General features: G+C 57.2%; 1 protein-coding gene across 1 annotated transcript in view; it reads left to right on the top strand.

Annotated features, from left to right (window-relative positions):
• The first annotated feature begins 528 nt into the window (after nucleotides 1-528).
• The window catches only part of gabbr1a (gamma-aminobutyric acid (GABA) B receptor, 1a), a 34,159-nt gene continuing 23,077 nt past the window's right edge, over nucleotides 529-11,610 (top strand). The window contains exons 1-8 of the mRNA XM_030103593.1: nucleotides 529-825; nucleotides 3,104-3,189; nucleotides 3,277-3,341; nucleotides 4,913-5,051; nucleotides 6,299-6,484; nucleotides 7,086-7,103; nucleotides 10,108-10,268; nucleotides 11,061-11,195. Coding sequence (XP_029959453.1) covers nucleotides 3,111-3,189; nucleotides 3,277-3,341; nucleotides 4,913-5,051; nucleotides 6,299-6,484; nucleotides 7,086-7,103; nucleotides 10,108-10,268; nucleotides 11,061-11,195 — 783 coding nt within the window. The 5' untranslated portion in view covers nucleotides 529-825; nucleotides 3,104-3,110. The remainder of the gene's footprint in view (nucleotides 826-3,103; nucleotides 3,190-3,276; nucleotides 3,342-4,912; nucleotides 5,052-6,298; nucleotides 6,485-7,085; nucleotides 7,104-10,107; nucleotides 10,269-11,060; nucleotides 11,196-11,610) is intronic.

The raw sequence follows: 11,610 nt of genomic DNA, 5'->3' as shown, positions 1-11,610 counted from the left end.
TGTGTGTTCATTTTATTTCTTCTCAGTTTCTGTTAGTTTGGATTTTACAGTATCAAACTACATTCAGAGTTTTTTTTTTTTTTTTTACTCCCAGAGCAGATTTTTCTTCACAGGAAGCGGGATCCTGGATCCTGGATCCTGGATCCTGGATCTTGGATCTTGGATCTTGGATCCTGGATCCTGGATCCTGGATCCTGGATCCTGGATCTTGGATCTTGGATCCTGGATCCTGGATCCTCTCCGGTTTTCGTCACCGGTTCGGTCTCAGCGGTTCTCTCCAGGTTTCTCCTCTGTTGATGTTTTAACGGATCCGTCAGACGTTCAGAAGAAGAGGAGCGTCTGATCCGCCGCTAATCCCGGTAATCTGGGGGGGGGGGGGGACGGCGCGTGTCCGTCATGACGCTGTGAAAGAGCTCAAGATTGGAACGGAGGGGGAGGGGGGCAGGAGGGGAGGAGTCTCCTCTCTGGATGTGTTTTCCTCCTCCAGCCCCCCCTCGTCCCGGTGATGCGGACCAGCTCGGTGTGTTGAGAGGAAGTCCTGCTGAGCCGCGTCCTCCGTCCCGGTCCTGAGTCCTGGATCCCGATCCTCGGTCCCGGTCCTGAGTCCTGGATCCCGATCCTCGGTCCCGGTCCTGAGTCCTGGATTCCGATCCTCGGTCCCGGTCCTGAGTCCTGGATTCCGATCCTCGGTCCCGGTCCTGAGTCCTGCCGGAGCCGCTCCTCCATCTTTGAGCCCAGCCGCCGCTGGAGGAGGAAGAGGAAGAGGAAGAGGAGGACGAGGATGCGGATCTGGACCCGGACCTGAACCTGAACCCTGGACACACGGTGAGTCGCACCGAACCAGAACCGGAACCCGAACCTTCTGCTGAAGCTCCGGACGGTCCGTCCGGTCTTTATTTTGCGCGCGCGCGCGCACACACACACACACACACACACACACACACACACACACACACACAGACACACACACAGCCTCTCTTAAAGCGTTACTCCCGACTCCGGTCTTCGCCTGGAAGGCGGCGGCGGCGGCGGCCTGCTCCCACCGGGCCGCCGCTCCCCGCTCCCCGAGCCTCCGGTTCTCCTCCCCGGGTACCGGAGCGGCGGCTGGTGGCGAGTGTGACCCCCGCACTTCTGCTGGTTCACGCTCAACCGTGCGTGAAATGCAGCACCACACACACACACACACACACACACACACACTCACACACTCACACACTCACACACTCGCGCGCGAGGAAAACTGAAATCTGAGCGCGTGCACGAGCCGCTCCAGGTGGCGCTGTGATGATGATTCGCTGTCCGTGGTGCTGATTCTGCCCCGCTGTCTACTGCCCCCCTCTCTGTCTACTGCCCCCCCCCCCCCCCCCCCACCCCCCCGCGCCCGGTCTTCCGGCCCCCTCTAAACTCTCACCGTCAGATTCTTTATGAATATTTTACCTTCAACACAGATTATTGTTAAAACGACAAAACGTCACTTTCACCACACTGAAGCTAGCAGCTAGCCGCTACAGCTAGCCGCTACAGCTAGCCGCCACAGCTAGCCGCCACAGCTAGCCGCTACAGCTAGCCGCCACAGCTAGCCGCCACAGCTAGCCGCTACAGCTAGCCGCCACAGCTAGCCGCCACAGCTAGCCGCCACAGCTAGCCGCTACAGCTAGCCGCCACAGCTAGCCGCTACAGCTAGCCGCCACAGCTAGCCGCTACAGCTAGCCCCGAGCAGCTCGGCCAGGCAAAAGACCTCAGACCACTGGAGGGACAAAGTCTCTGAGCTGGACTGGCAACACCTTCCTCCAGGAAGAGTCTGGAGACAGGAAGTCTGGGGACAGGAGGTCTGGGGACAGGACGTCTGGAGACAGGAAGTCTGGGGACAGGAGGTCTGGAGACAGGAGGTCTGGAGACAGGAAGTCTGGGGACAGGAGGTCTGGGGACAGGACGTCTGGGGACAGGAAGTCTGGGGACAGGAGGTCTGGGGACAGGAGGTCTGGAGACAGGAAGTCTGGGGACAGGAGGTCTGGGGACAGGACGTCTGGAGACAGGAAGTCTGGGGACAGGAGGTCTGGGGACAGGAGGTCTGGAGACAGGAAGTCTGGGGACAGGAGGTCTGGAGACAGGAAGTCTGGGGACAGGAGGTCTGGGGACAGGACGTCTGGAGACAGGAAGTCTGGGGACAGGAGGTCTGGGGACAGGAGGTCTGGAGACAGGAAGTCTGGGGACAGGAGGTCTGGGGACAGGACGTCTGGGGACAGGAAGTCTGGGGACAGGAGGTCTGGGGACAGGAAGTCTGGGGACAGGAGGTCTGGGGACAGGAAGTCAGCACGGTTGGAGGTGATGAGGTCATCACGATCCAATCAGATTCTCCCTCCGTCATTAAAGGTCTTCCTGAAAAGCTGCTGGATCTCAGACCTGGTCCAGGACATGAACGGTTCTACTGACTGGAGCTCAGATGTCCCACGTCCCCTGAACACACCACTAGACCTGCGCTTTCAAAACTTTGTTGTTGTGGTTGTGGTTGTTGTTGTTGTTGATGATGATGATGTGGTGGTGGTGGCTGGTGTGGTCTGGTACGGTGTACAGGGGGACAGTTGATCTGGGGCCTGTTGCACCAAACCAGGGGGTTCTGCACCAAACCAGGATCAGGGATTCAGCCGGCAAACTGTGGCGATCCTGGACGAAGTTAGCCTCAAGTCGGTTGCACAAAAGCTGGTCAAGTTTATCCCGGACTAGTTACCATGGCGACTGATGCTCTGCGGCTAGCTGCTCCACACCAGGCTAGCTACCAGGCGCTGCTCTGCTGTCTGGAATGTGACATGTGGGCGTGGTTTATGAGAAGTGGGCGTGGTTTACAGCATTTCCTGCTTTTTCCACTCATTCCATCATTTCATCCTCCTGCAGCCAAACCTTCCAACTGTGTGTGAATTTTTTATTTATTTATTTATTTTTTTGTAGTGGGGGTAAATACTGGTCACTGGTCTTTAGTGGAACCAAATAATCCTGAACCCTGTGGTTCTGGATCAGATGAGCCTGGGTCGGTCACTGATCCGTCTGTAGGTCCGGGTTCTCCTCCTGGAACGTGGACCGGACTGGACTCTGTCTTCTCTTTCAGATCAGTGATGGAGCGACTGCTGTTCCTCGTGGTTCTCCACGTTCTCCCGTCCCTCGTGGTTCCCGTCCAGAACTCGTCCACTGGAGGTACTCCCGGGTTCTGCTGGGTTCTGCTGGGTTCTGACCCGGAACACGTTCTGTGACCTGATCCTGCTGTTCCTCTCGGTTCCTCAGGCTGCGCCATCATCCGACCGCCGAGGGACGGAGGGATCCGCTACCGAGGCCTGACCCAGGAGCAGGTGGGGCTTGAACCGGCAGCCTGCAGCTGGGACATGACCAGCTCCACCCACCGACATGACCAGCTCCACCCACCGACATGACCAGCTCCACCCACCAACATGACCAGCTCCACCCACCAACATGACCAGCTCCACCCACAGACATGACCAGCTCCACCCACCAACATGACCAGCTCCACCCACCAACATGACCAGCTCCACCCACAGACATGACCAGCTCCACCCACTGACATGACCAGCTCCACCCACCGACATGACCAGCTCCACCCACCAACATGACCAGCTCCACCCACAGACATGACCAGCTCCACCCACCAACATGACCAGCTCCACCCACCAACATGACCAGCTCCACCCACAGACATGACCAGCTCCACCCACTGACATGACCAGCTCCACCCACCAACATGACCAGCTCCACCCACCAACATGACCAGCTCCACCCACCGACATGACCAGCTCCACCCACCAACATGACCAGCTCCACCCACAGACATGACCAGCTCCACCCACTGACATGACCAGCTCCACCCACCGACATGACCAGCTCCACCCACTGACATGACCAGCTCCACCCACTGACATGACCAGCTCCACCCACAGACATGACCAGCTCCACCCACCAACATGACCAGCTCCACCCACCGACATGACCAGCTCCACCCACAGACATGACCAGCTCCACCCACCAACATGACCAGCTCCACCCACCGACATGACCAGCTCCACCCACCAACATGACCAGCTCCACCCACCAACATGACCAGCTCCACCCACAGACATGACCAGCTCCACCCACTGACATGACCAGCTCCACCCACCAACATGACCAGCTCCACCCACTGACATGACCAGCTCCACCCACTGACATGACCAGCTCCACCCACAGACATGACCAGCTCCACCCACCAACATGACCAGCTCCACCCACCGACATGACCAGCTCCACCCACAGACATGACCAGCTCCACCCACTGACATGACCAGCTCCACCCACCGACATGACCAGCTCCACCCACTGACATGACCAGCTCCACCCACCGACATGACCAGCTCCACCCACCAACATGACCAGCTCCACCCACCAACATGACCAGCTCCACCCACCGACATGACCAACTCCACCCACCAACATGACCAGCTCCACCCACCAACATGACCAGCTCCACCCACAGACATGACCAGCTCCACCCACTGACATGACCAACTCCACCCACCAACATGACCAGCTCCCACCCACTGACATGACCAGCTCCACCACCGACATGACCAGCTCCACCCACCGACATGACCAGCTCCACCCACAGACATGACCAGCTCCACCCACTGACATGACCAGCTCCACCCACTGGGCACCTCTGCCAAACCGGCTTCATGCAGCCGCCAGAAGTCAGTTTCACCTTGGTGGCTGTGAAGCTTCGTCACAGTGATTTAGCACCGCTTTACATATGCTAATGCTAATGCTGATGCTAACTGAGCCGTTTCATGCTAATGCTACATGCTACGAGCGTGATGCTGAGGGTGCAGAGGAAGGGGCGGGGCCTGAGCCGCTGTCGCCCCTCCCCCTGCAGATCCGCAGCGTCCAGATCCTGCCGGTGGACTACGAGATCGAGTACATCTGCAGAGGGAACCGGGTCATCGTGGGACCCAAGGTCCGCAAGTGTCTTCAGAACGGGACCTGGACCGACATGAGCCTGCACAGCAGATGCTGTAAGTCCTCCTCCTCCTCCTGGTCCCTGTGTGTCCTGGTCCCTGTGTGTCCTGGTCTCTGTCTGTCCTGGTCTCTGTCTGTCCTGGTCCCTGTGTGTCCTGATCCCTGTGTGTCCTGGTCCCTGTGTGTCCTGGTCTCTGTCTGTCCTGGTCCCTGTGTGTCCTGGTCTCTGTCTGTCCTGGTCCCTGTGTGTCCTGGTCCCTGTATTCCTGGTCCCTGTGTGTCCTGGTCCCTGTGTGTCCTGGTCTCTGTCTGTCCTGGTCCCTGTGTGTCCTGGTCTCTGTCTGTCCTGGTCCCTGTGTGTCCTGGTCCCTGTGTGTCCTGGTCTCTGTCTGTCCTGGTCCCTGTGTGTCCTGGTCTCTGTCTGTCCTGGTCCCTGTGTGTCCTGGTCTCTGTCTGTCCTGGTCCCTGTGTGTCCTGGTCTCTGTCTGTCCTGGTCCCTGTGTGTCCTGGTCCCTGTGTGTCCTGGTCTCTGTCTGTCCTGGTCCCTGTGTGTCCTGGTCTCTGTCTGTCCTGGTCCCTGTGTGTCCTGGTCCCTGTATTCCTGGTCCCTGTGTGTCCTGGTCCCTGTGTGTCCTGGTCTCTGTCTGTCCTGGTCCCTGTGTGTCCTGGTCTCTGTCTGTCCTGGTCCCTGTGTGTCCTGGTCCCTGTGTGTCCTGGTCTCTGTCTGTCCTGGTCCCTGTGTGTCCTGGTCTCTGTCTGTCCTGGTCTCTGTCTGTCCTGGTCTCTGTCTGTCCTGGTCCCTGTGTGTCCTGATCCCTGTGTGTCCTGGTCCCTGTGTGTCCTGGTCTCTGTCTGTCCTGGTCCCTGTGTGTCCTGGTCTCTGTCTGTCCTGGTCTCTGTCTGTCCTGGTCCCTGTGTGTCCTGATCCCTGTGTGTCCTGGTCCCTGTGTGTCCTGGTCTCTGTCTGTCCTGGTCCCTGTGTGTCCTGGTCTCTGTCTGTCCTGGTCCCTGTGTGTCCTGGTCCCTGTGTGTCCTGGTCTCTGTCTGTCCTGGTCCCTGTGTGTCCTGGTCTCTGTCTGTCCTGGTCCCTGTGTGTCCTGGTCCCTGTGTGTCCTGGTCTCTGTCTGTCCTGGTCCCTGTGTGTCCTGGTCCCTGTGTGTCCTGGTCCCTGTGTGTCCTGGTCTCTGTCTGTCCTGGTCCCTGTGTGTCCTGGTCCCTGTGTGTCCTGGTCTCTGTGTGTCCTGGTCCCTGTGTGTCCTGGTCCCTGTGTGTCCTGATGGTCTGGCTGGTCCCTGTCCTGCAGTGCTGCTGTGTCCCCGGGTCTGGACGTCCCTGGAGAACGGCCGGGTCTGGGCGCGGCCCCCCGGCCCCCCGGTGGAGGGAACCGTTCTGCACTACAGCTGCAACGCCGGGTTCCTGCTGGAGGGGCGGAACCTGTCCCACTGCACCAAGCTGGGCAAGTGGGACGCCCCCAAACCCACCTGTCTCTGTGAGTCCCCGCCTCTGGACCCCCTCTGACCCTGCAGACCCCCTTTAACCCCCTCCAGACCCTCCAGACCTCCCCCCCTGGACAGGAACCCCTGACGGTGGTTCGTACTGCAGCTAATCATGCTAATGCTAACAGCTGATCCAGTGTTGTGGGTTCTCCAGGGTTCTGCAGGAACCTGAGGGTCTGAGCAGCTGATGGTTCACAGAAGCAGCTGAGAGCAGATCAGTTGGAGGGGTTGTCATGGAAACCGCTGGCGTCGCTATGGCAACGCCGGCACAGACGGAGCAATGAGCTCCGCGATGTTCTGAGTTTATAGAGGATCAGCTGAGACCGGTTCTCCTGAAGTTCTGCCAGCAGTCAGACTGATCCAGAACCATCAGACCGATCCAGAACCATCAGGCTGTTCCAGAACCATCAGACCGATCCAGAACCATCAGGCTGTTCCAGAACCATCAGACCGATCCAGAACCATCAGTCTTCCAGAACCATCAGACCGATCCGGAACCATCAGGCTGTTCCAGAACCCTGCAGAACGTTCTGCTGCCCCCTGCTGGATTCTCTCAACTTACAACTTTTCTTTTTCTCTTGTGCTTCTGGCCAGACGACAGGAACTACACAGGTAAGACCACAGTAATCTGATTACTCTGACTCCTCCTTCTCCCAGAGTGTTTCACAGTAATCTGATTACGTTGCACTGCAGTAATCTCTCTCTGTTCCTCTGGACTGTGATGTCAGTGTCTGTTGTGGACGGTTCTTATTCTGGTCTCGATGTTGTTGCTGTAACCATGGCAACACATTTTCATCTGAAAGGGTGAAAAGTTTCCGTCTTGCTTCTTGAGTCTTTTTATACTTTTGTTAATAAACAAACCGACGTTCAGGAAGAAGCTTGAAACTCCGAAAGTCACTTCCTGACTGGAGGCACCGCTGTGGCCACCAGGGGGCGCTGCTGCACCCATCAGTGATGTGGTTCCATCCTGTGGCCACCAGGGGGCGCTGCTGCACCCATCAGTGATGTGGTTCCATCCTGTGGCCACCAGGGGGCGCTGCTGGACTTTGACCCAGAGTGTCAGCTGTGACCAGCTGGTCCTCTTATTCTCCTGTTTCAGCCTGAATCCACAGGCATTAGCATTAGCATTAGCGTTAGCATGCTCATTTTTTAAAATGTTGATTCAAATCAACTTTATTAATATAACATCAAAAACAAAACAGGCACCGGACTCTGAGGAACCAGACTCGGAGGAAGAGAACCCTGTAGGACAGGGGTCTGGGACTCAGACCCTGGAGAACCTCGTTCTCCCTGCAGTGAGGATCCTCCTCAGAACCTGCTGGTGGAACCCGGATGAGATGCAGCTGTGATGAAACAGGGAGAAACGGAGAACATGCAGAGCTGCAGCCTCCAGGGTCTGAGCTGCAGAACCAGAGCCAAAGAAAGAGAACCCTGCAGAACCAGGCTCAGAGGAGAACCCTGCAGAACCAGGCTCAGAGGAGAACCCTGCAGAACCAGGCTCAGAGGAGAACCCTGCAGAACCAGGCTCAGAGGAGAACCCTGCAGAACCAGACTCTCAGGTTCCTCTCATAGAACACTTCGTGTCTGTCTGAGGGTGGAGCTGCTTCACTGTCTGCTGCCTCCTCCACCCGCCTCCACCCGCTCATCTGGAGAAAGGTTAATCCCCTGCTCCAAGGTGTGTGTGTGTGCGTTCATTGCTGCTGGCTCTCTGCTCCTGCTGGCAAACAAACATGTTCCACACTCTGGTTCTCCGGAGTCTCCTGGTTCTTCTGGTTCTCTGGGTTCTCCAGGTTCTCCTGGTTCTCCAGGTTCTCCTGGTTCTCCTGGTTCTCCAGGTTCTCCGGGTTCTCCTGGTTCTTCAGGTTGTGGCGCTGGCTGTTCTCAGAGGGTTTCTGGAAGAACCGATGAGTTTCTGAAACAAGTAGAACATGAATGTCTGAGGATGATGAAGATGAAGATGTAATGCAACCAAACAACCTGCTGCAACTGATGATCGCCTGTATTGATCATCGTCTTATTGATCGCCTGTCATTGATGGTGGGTTGTTGCTCGTCGGTTGTTGCTGGTCGGTTGTTGATGGTCGGTTGTTGCTGGTCGGTTGTTGCTGGTTGGTTGTTGCTGGTCGGTTGTTGATGGTGTTACTGATCGCCTGTCATTGATGGTGGGTTGTTGATGGTCGGTTGTTGCTGGTCGGTTGTTGATGGTGTTATTGATCGCCTGTCATTGATGGTGGGTTGTTGCTGGTCGGTTGTTGATCGCCTCCACCACGCAGGCTCCTGCTGCTACAAGCTAACTCTGCTATCCAGAATTTGCTCGGATCAGAACCGACAGTCAGTGAACTCGTCAGTTTGCGTCTCTGCTTTACTTCTGGGTGGAGCTGGCGGCGAGGGACAGAACGGGGATTATTGGTTCCCTCATACGTAGTGACGTGATGACATGACAGGAAGCAGGAAGCAGGAAAGCCAAAAACCAGCAGAAGAACACGACGGTGGTTAAAAAACACTTTTTTAATAAAAACCCAGAGAGAACAAACCCTCAGAGCGCTCTGGAGCAGACGACCAGCAGACCGCCGCCCGGCGTTCTGGATTAACTGGTTCCCGTGTTCATGACGGCGGAATTCTGTGTAAAGACTAGAGATGCGCGGATTGCGGCTGCACCCGCCGAGCCCGCCGATAACCGCGGATGACGTGTCGAAAAATTAAGATTTTAATGACAAAATGAAAAATGAGCCATCCGCGCATCTCCAGCAAACAGCTGCTGATACCAGCAGAGGTTAAAGTCAGACTCACTTTAAACTCATGAAACTCCTTTGCCGGCTGGAACTGTGGAAAACAGACGTTCACTGGAACCTCTGCAGGCTTCAGGCTGGTGGTCACCACTTAACACGGACACCAGGTAACCTGAAACACCGGCCGCTGGGCGGGACGGTGCTCCGGCCGGGGGAGGAGCTCTGAGCAGCGTCTCCTGGAGCCCCTCCTCTCTCTCTCTCTCCTCTCTCTCTCTCTCTCTCTCTCTCTCTCTCTCTCTCTCTCTCTCTCTCTCTCTCTCCGGTGTTGAATCGTTTCTTTCACCGGGAGTCCAGCTCGTTAACGCAGCTTCTGCTGCTGCTCCGCATCTTTTCTCTCTCTGTTGTTTTTCTATTTTTACATCCCTCCATCCCTCCATCCCTCCTCCGCCGCTGCGATCAGTGAGTCTTTTTCTCGGTAGAGTCGTGACGTGCAGAGCGGTTCTCTCCGCCGCTCCTCTTTCTTCCTGTCAATTTGTCGCCGTGTGAAGCTGCGAGGAGGAGAAGTGAGGAGGAGAGGAGAGGAGGAGAGGAGGAGGAGAAGTGAGGAGGCGCGAGGGGATGAGTTCCAGACTGGAAGTTGACTGATGTTCAACGGGAGGTGTGCGACACCCTGTATGAACCGCGCGAGTCTCCAACAAGCCGCTCAGTGTCGGAGTGGAGTCTGGGAGGAGGAGGAGCCAGCCTGACGGAGGCTGTCTGGTCCGGGGGGGTCCAGAGCATGGCGGTCCGGGTCCCGGTCCGGGTCCGGGCCCCGGCCCCCCGCCGCCTCCCGCCTCCTCTCACCCCGCTGCTCCTCCTGCTCCTGCTGTGCCCCCCCCCCCTCCTCAGGGAAGAAGAAGCTGTACATCGGGGCGCTGTTCCCCATGAGCGGCGGCTGGCCGGGGGGGCAGGCCTGCATGCCGTCCGCCCAGATGGCCCTGGACCTGGTCAACAACCGCAGCGACATCCTGCCCGACTACGAGCTGGAGCTCATCCACTACGACAGCATGGTGAGCGGGGGGGGGGCAGCGGGGGGGGGGGGGGGGGGGTCATGTCCAGTCAAGTTTCTCTTTTAGAACTTTATAGAAAACCCTGAATCCTCTTTCCTCAACACAACACAGTCTGCCTCTGCTCCACCTGTGTGTGTGTGTGTGTGTGTGTCACTCAAGTAGAATCCTTTTCAAATTAAAGGTCACTCTCAGTGGGAACTCACCCTGAATTCCCCTCACTGACACACACACACACACACACACACACACACACACACACACACACACACACACACACACACACACACACACCTGCTGCTTGCTGCTCATCCATCATTAATGTCATCGGTATTTTCAAATGTCAGATCAGCTGCTGTAAGTCCAACACTCACCTGGAAATGGTGTCAATAACACACACACACACACACACACACACACACACACACACACACACACAGGCCATCACCATGGCAATATCAAAGCCACACTGACCACCTTTGATGAATTATGAAGTGTGATGAGTCGTCTGTGTGTGTGTGTGTGTGTGTGTGTGCGCCCTTTACTTTAATTGGACGCCCCCCCCCCCCCCCCGCCCCCCCCCCCCCCCCCCCCCCCCCCCCCACCTACCTCCACCTCCTGATTCGTGTATTTGGGTTCACTGTGTGGTGAAGGAATAATGGCAGCAGATCCTCAGTGTCACCAGAGACACCAGGGACACCCCCCTGCTGACTCTGCCCCCTGCTGACTCTGCCCCCCTGCTGACTCTGCCCCCCTGCTGACTCTGCCCCCTGCTGACTCTGCCCCCCCCCCCAGTGTGACCCCGGCGAAGCCACCAAGCTGCTGTACGACCTGCTCTACACGGAACCCATCAAGATCGTGCTGATGCCGGGCTGCAGCGGCGTCTCCACCCTGGTGGCCGAGGCGGCGCGCATGTGGAACCTCATCGTGGTGAGGGTCCCCACGTTCCCCACGTTCCACACGTTCCCCACGTTCTCCATGTTCCCCACGTTCTCCATGTACCTCACGTTTTAACATCTTGATCAGAGGAGGAAGATGCTCTATAACAGAGGTCGGCAACTGGCGGCCCGTGGGCCAAAACGATAATGTCCGGCCCGCCAGATGACTTTAAGAATGTGAGGCAGCTGCTTCACGAGGCAGTAACTCCGCCCATCAACCTGTCAGGACCAGCTCCTCCTGAACCGCCTCCTTCACCTGTGAAACACCTGGAACCCTCTGATCCAGAGAACAACCTGCAGCACCGTGCTGCGTTCAGGGACACTTTGTAAAAGCATCCTGCTGCTAAACGTCCCAGTCAGCTGTTAGCTTAGCTGTTAGCCACTGACAAACTAGCTAGATTTGAACG

Source organism: Salarias fasciatus, chromosome 11 (genome assembly GCF_902148845.1).
Source record: "Salarias fasciatus chromosome 11, fSalaFa1.1, whole genome shotgun sequence".
Lineage (NCBI taxonomy): Eukaryota > Metazoa > Chordata > Actinopteri > Blenniiformes > Blenniidae > Salarias > Salarias fasciatus.
Note: the sequence above shows the minus strand (reverse complement) of the source record. Positions and strands in the feature narration are given on the sequence as shown.